The following is a 6,197-nucleotide window of genomic DNA, read 5'->3' as shown; positions in this document are numbered from 1 at the left end:
ACAGAAGGTTAACCCCTTTCACTACCACACTACAGAAGGTTAACCCTTTCACTACCACATTACAGAAGGTTAATGTACTTTACATGTACACCGTGCAGCTGTACTATCACAGAAAATAGACATCGGATTCGGACACAGTATCAGCCTATCAGGACATCCCTACCAAACATACCATACCATACCATACCCTACCCTACCCTACCATACCATACCATACCATACCATACCATACCATACCATACACCATACCATACCATACCATTACCATGCCATACCATACCATAATGTACTGTATGTCCCTCTCACCTCGCTGGGCTCTGTGTCATGCTCTCTGAGTTACTGTCTGTGCATGAACACGCCTCCTATTAGCCAATTGTGTACCAACATGTACACAAACACACACACACACACAAACTTGACCTCCCATGCAAGATTTCAGCCTCCTAAGGCGAAAACTCTGGCTGCTAGAGGGTGGGGAATTTTGTAGACCGACCAGCCGACAGAGAGAACTGGTCGCAGCTAAAATGTATGTTAGTGGTAAGCAATTTATTTTTTGCTGTGATATCTTATATCACTAATGCCCCCCACCCTCTGCTGGATGATGCCCTAGAGAGCTTCATACACAGTGAAATTGGCAAATTCCTGTTTCCTGGGCAGTCTGTCTTTTCAAGCCTCAAATCCACACTAAAAAGTTGACAGTACGGCTATTTATTAAACCCAGCCACGGGTAGGAGAAGGAATATTAAATCACCATCACACCCCGCCGCCTTGTTGTCGTCAATCCTCACACTGCTTCGGTAATGGAATCTCAAGCAATGGTGATGGAAATTACAGAGAGCCAAGGTTTCACGTGCGGCGATAATTACCAGGATTGTATTCGACAATACAGTTTAGTTTAATACTCCTGGAGGCTTTGTAAACAGAGGAGTAGGCTGGGGAGACACTCTGATTGAAAGCCATCAATAACCCCCACGTCATTTTGGAAACGGAACAATGATGACAGCGACCTAACCGGACCTAACACCGGTATTATTGTACATGGAAATACTGTCTGTTTTTCCTTGGACAGGCCATCAATAAAACAGCCAGAGGCCTCTCCACAAGACAGAGGTTCTCTGAATGACAGCTCCGCTGTTCATTCTGGGAGTTGCCAGTGCCACGTACACCACAGAAATGCTTCACTGGAGAAAAAACAACCACAACAAAGCATGTGCGCTAGCACTTTATAGGTGCGAGGAAGGGTGTGCAGTCGTTGAGTGTGAGGATGAGGAAATCGCTTGTTGCTGTACGACCGACTGTTTGACTGAGGGAGCGATCTAGCGAATGCACGCCCACACAAAACACACACACACACACCAACCAACAAACCAAATAGCAGTTCCTTCCGTGATGTCGTGAGGACAGGAGCAATACAAAACAAGAGGGAGAAACAAAGAAGGCATTACATTTACCTGGAGTGAAGTTGTAGTTTGCCGAAAATCCCACCGCTTCCAGTTCGCCATCGGAAACAAATTTTATCCACAGGTATCGGCCGATGCTCCTGATGTCGGGCGGGTTGTGCTGGCCACAGTATCGTCCAATTATCGGTGAGAACCCGAAGGGCCCGTCACGGACCTCGATGTTGTCAAATTTACATTCCCAAGAGGACTCAATGGAATAGTTCTCCTTGAAGTGGAGATCGATGCACTGTCTCGGAGGGGCTGCAACACACAAGAGTAGCACACGACAAAACAATTACCGCGTGTCAGCGGGGGGCGCGGGGGCCGGATGTTCATCACTCATCCATTCCTTTGCCATCGATCAGCGCTTCGTCTATGCGCTCTCGCTCCTGGGCAGCTTTCACGCCCACTCAATAAAGACTTCCATCGGTCCCGTCTGGAAGTCCAGTGCTGCCCCCGACCGTGGTTCTCAAACAGCGGCCCGGGTACCCCCCAATCTCCAGAAGAACAGGGCCAATAATAGCCCAATGAGAGTATATCAACTCTGTACATACATCTGATTAGCACTATACTCAGTAGTACTCATTTATATATTTTATACCCAGTTTAATCACCTGTACATTGTATATTACTATTGCACTCTACTGTTACATTTGCACTCTGGTTGGATGCCAAACTTTGTTTCGTTGTACTGTACTTGTGCTGTATGATGACAATACATTCGAATGTAATCTACATTTTAATCTACTTTCTCCACGGGGGGGGGGGGGGGGGTCCGTGAGAAGATCTTGGGGCCCCACAATCAATCAATAATGAGTGTCCAAATATTTATTTAGATCAATTTAGGAGGTCCTTGAGATTAGTGTTTGACAACCACTGCTCCACTCCACTTTCTCCCTCTCTCTCTCTCTCTTTCTCCCTCTCTCTCTCTCTCTCTCTCTCTCTCTCTTTCTCTCTCCTTCTCCCTCTTTCTGTCTCTCTCTCTCTCTCTCTTTCTCTCTCATTCTCCCTCTCTCTGTCTCTCTCTCTCTCTGTCTCTCTCTCTTTCTCCCTCTCTTTCTCTCTCCTTCTCCCTCTCTCTGTCTCTCTCTCTCTCTCTCCTTCGACTCCACACAGTCCATCTCCCATGTATTCATTTTGGTTAATCTTGTTACGTGATAACCTAATCTTCCCCGCCGATTAATCAAATATCATCTCGCAGAAGGAGAGAAATGAACAGACCGAGATGGCCACTCGCTGTCTAGAGTCATAACAGTCACCGGCCCAAACTACCCACACGTCTCCCCCACCAGACACTTTCTGACACCATGGTCCCACAGTGACCCGGACGATGCTTTTGTTGTAATACAATATCGAAACAACTGTCCGATTAGTTGACTAATTGGAAAATGTATAAGGGTCTTAGTCTGTCAATGAGTCACTTTTTACGTTTGTTTCTTTCATTAATCATTACTGTGAAATTAGCACATCTCTGGCCTGGCGTCACAATAACAATCACAAATATACGTTCACATTTTAACATTTTAAAGAAGTCTTCTTTTTATATACATTCAGGGTTCAGATAAATGTAGTGGAGTAAAAAATACAATATTTCCCTTGAAATGTAGTGGAGTAAAAGTATAAAGTTACCTAAAATGAAAATACTTGCATAAAGTACAAGTAGCTCGAAAATGTACAGTACTTGAGTAAATATACTTAGTTACTTTCCCACCACTGCTCACGTGGTTCCATACATTCACATCCGGAGCTTCCCAGTAAAACCATTGTTGGTCCACTGAGCAGCTTCTCTGGACAATCATTTGAGAAATCTTTTCACAGGCGCGTCTACAAAATCACAAATACAACGACTGTACCAGTCGGCCAACAGCCCTGGCGGAAAACCTTCTCACTGCGGTGCGCGTTACTGGGTCAACATTCACCTTCCAGGATGTACACACACTCTGTGTTGGGGGGTATTTGTTGGGGTAACTGGGGAGAAGTGAAAAGCCCTCCTTCTGGTTCCTTCACCCAAGTTCCACATTGGCCTGCAGGCTTGACTCCAGAGTTGTTCTGCACTGGAGGAAAACAAAAACAAAAAAAAAAGCAGAGAGAGAGCGAGAGGGGGGGGGGGGGGGGGGGACCATTCTTGAAAAAGACGTTATGAGTGTATGAAGCCATAATTGGTGATCTTCCACCCTACAGTACATCACTTCATCATTACTGGACTGGAGCTCTGGACCTTACTTACTCTGGTGATTGGCTTTTTATGCTTATAAAGTTCCCAGAGCACTGAATTAGAAAGATCTGCCTTTAGCTTCTGTGCCACAGAAACATGGAATGTTTGAATTCATTAGTATCTATTGGTCAGTTTAAAACATAGCAAACCAATTCACCACAATTGTTTTTAATTATTTGAAATGTTTAATTTATTGACTTTCTGTTTCTATATTGTTGTATTGTATTTGTGTTTATCAACGCCATTGTAAATGAGAGCTTGCTCTCAATGATCCTTTGAGATTAAATAAAGATTGAATGAATGAATGAATGAATGAATGAATGAATGAATGAATGAATGAATGAATGAATGACTGAATGAAGGGCAAAACTTTAGTTTGAGAAGTGGGGGGGGGGGGGGGGGGGTTATTATGGGATGGGAAATATGTGCGCACGATTGATTTTGTTTGTGCATGTGAAGAACGCATGCACGCAAGAAGCTCAAATCATACACGGCGATTATATTTAACCATACTTTTTTTCATGAGCCATACTCCTCTCGACATGTAATTGCACAAACGCACACATCTCACAGTGAGTCACAGACAAAGTATTGCATAGTAATTAACATTATATGATGTTAGTTTTCGGACTGTACAAAAAGTGAGAGGGACAAAGACTATTTAGAAAAATGAGGGGGGCATGTCCCCCCCTGTCCCTAGTGTAAATGTCGCCCCTGAATGTATGAATGAAACGTCAAAGGTTTAAAGCCACGGAGGAGGATGGTGGGGGTATGTAATGTATGGGGGAGGAGAGGATGGGTTTGATTGAAAACTTTATTAACAGATTGCAGAATGGGTACAATGGGTGATGGTGGCGACGCGTGTTGCAGATTACCTGCCGTGTCCTTCCTTGTTGCCCCAGACAACCCAAGTACGAGAAGACTTGCAACAACTGAAACAAAGAGAGGGAAGAAGCCAATGTATTTCTATAGTGTATTACAGTACGTTGCGCGCAGTGCCCCTCTACACCCCCTCTCTGTTGTTGAGCTCCAGTTGGCCTGAGAGGGTTGAGTCAGCAAGGACACCGTTTTGCTGCTAGGGTTTCTTACTCGTCAATCCGAGATCATCCTGTCTGTAACCCTATAGGAAGCAAAATATGCACACCGGCCTAAAAAACTGCAATAATAAAAGGTCACGTTCATCTGAAATTGAAGTGTTAAATCTGACCTTAAATCATTCGTAAAATCTATGTGAACTTGAAAGATGTAAACGTCCACAAACTTATTCATCACGGTTTATATACAAAATAAAAACGATTTAGTTATTTTGCAAGGCTTTGTTACACCCTGCCTTGTGTAACTTTGCACTAAGCATTTGCATTTGAATAACTGGCATATTGATTTACATATTAATAACTTCTGGTAATTACGGAGGAGAGACAAATCTATGGGGGCAATTGTAAAGCGCCTCGCCGGGGAGGTGAGGCTGTCAAGAGGTTCTCAAACAGCCTCGTCAAGTCATGAATACTGAGTCAAATGATGATAATCAGGCTCTGGATTGATGCTGACTTACCGTGAAGGAAGCTGTGTCCATGTACCATGTCTATTCCTTTCACCAGGGGCTTCAGACTCAACTAATTCCATTTAGATCAAATGATACTTCAAGAGAAATGATTAGAGGTTAATAAGAGTTTTTGAAACGGACAGGAGCCCGCTATAGGATGACAGTCACACAGCAGCTCGGGGAGGAGGTATAGGGGGGGGGATGACGAGGCAGATGTGCTCCTCTCAGTATAATCTGTTGAATTGGGGAAAAGAAAAAAAAGAAGAAAATCCTGACAGAGATGTCGCACGACCTAATCACCCGTCTCGTATAAAACCAGAAACAGGTGTAATAAGCATCCGAGCGTTTCCAGAACGCGTTGGTTCTTCTTCTGACGCACTGAGAGAATAACGGGTCCCGTCATCAGCTTTTCCCTAATCGCTCCACCTTTTTGCAAAATCTTCTGTTGACAGATGTTCGGTTTAAGGCAGCCGTGCTTATTTATTATTATTTATTATTCCTCTTCTGTCCCTTGATCAGGAACGAGGTCCTCCAGAAGAATGTAAAATCATCCCACGTGCATTTTCCTGCTTCCAGCTCCTTATCTTTACTGTTTTTGCAATGCGTAAAAAAAAACTATCGTCAACGGGAACTCGAGAATTTCGTTCGGTCGCGTCTTCCCTTTTCTTTCTTTATATCTCTCCGAGCGACGAGCGGTGTTTTGAAAGCATCCTCTTGTCAACTGAAGAGTCCATGAACGCCTGCAAGAGTTGATGTTGATGTAAGATCACCCTCCTCCTATATTGATGTAAGATCACCCTCCTCCAACCGACGGGCGCTCATTCAACATTATGGGTTGATGACGGACCCCGCTCCTATGCGTCAGGAATCGTAAAAGCGCAGTTTGACACACGCGTTATCAAAACTTAGAGGGAAAAAAAGTAATCTAGAGTCACGACTTCATACATGCAAAATGCAAAAAGTAGCCGCGGGAGGAGATTTAGTGGGTGTCTCTCAAATA

The 6,197-nt window shown here is 44.1% G+C and overlaps 1 protein-coding gene across 1 annotated transcript in view; it reads right to left on the bottom strand.

Annotated features, from left to right (window-relative positions):
• LOC311237822 (neuropilin and tolloid-like protein 1) overlaps positions 1-5,893 on the bottom strand; it is a gene marked incomplete at its 3' end in the record, with an annotated part of 10,557 nt that extends 4,664 nt beyond the window's left edge. Inside the window, exons 1-5 of the mRNA XM_084325799.1 lie at positions 5,207-5,893; positions 4,530-4,586; positions 3,359-3,493; positions 1,452-1,700; positions 1,223-1,316 (exon numbers count right to left, since the gene is read on the bottom strand). Coding sequence (XP_084181925.1) covers positions 1,223-1,316; positions 1,452-1,700; positions 3,359-3,493; positions 4,530-4,586; positions 5,207-5,234 — 563 coding nt within the window. The 5' untranslated portion in view covers positions 5,235-5,893. The remainder of the gene's footprint in view (positions 1-1,222; positions 1,317-1,451; positions 1,701-3,358; positions 3,494-4,529; positions 4,587-5,206) is intronic.
• Between the last annotated feature and the right edge of the window lie 304 nt (positions 5,894-6,197).

This window comes from Notolepis coatsorum (assembly GCF_963971535.1).
Source record: "Notolepis coatsorum genome assembly, chromosome: 12".
NCBI classification, from domain to species: Eukaryota; Metazoa; Chordata; class Actinopteri; order Aulopiformes; family Paralepididae; genus Notolepis; species Notolepis coatsorum.
Note: the sequence above shows the minus strand (reverse complement) of the source record. Positions and strands in the feature narration are given on the sequence as shown.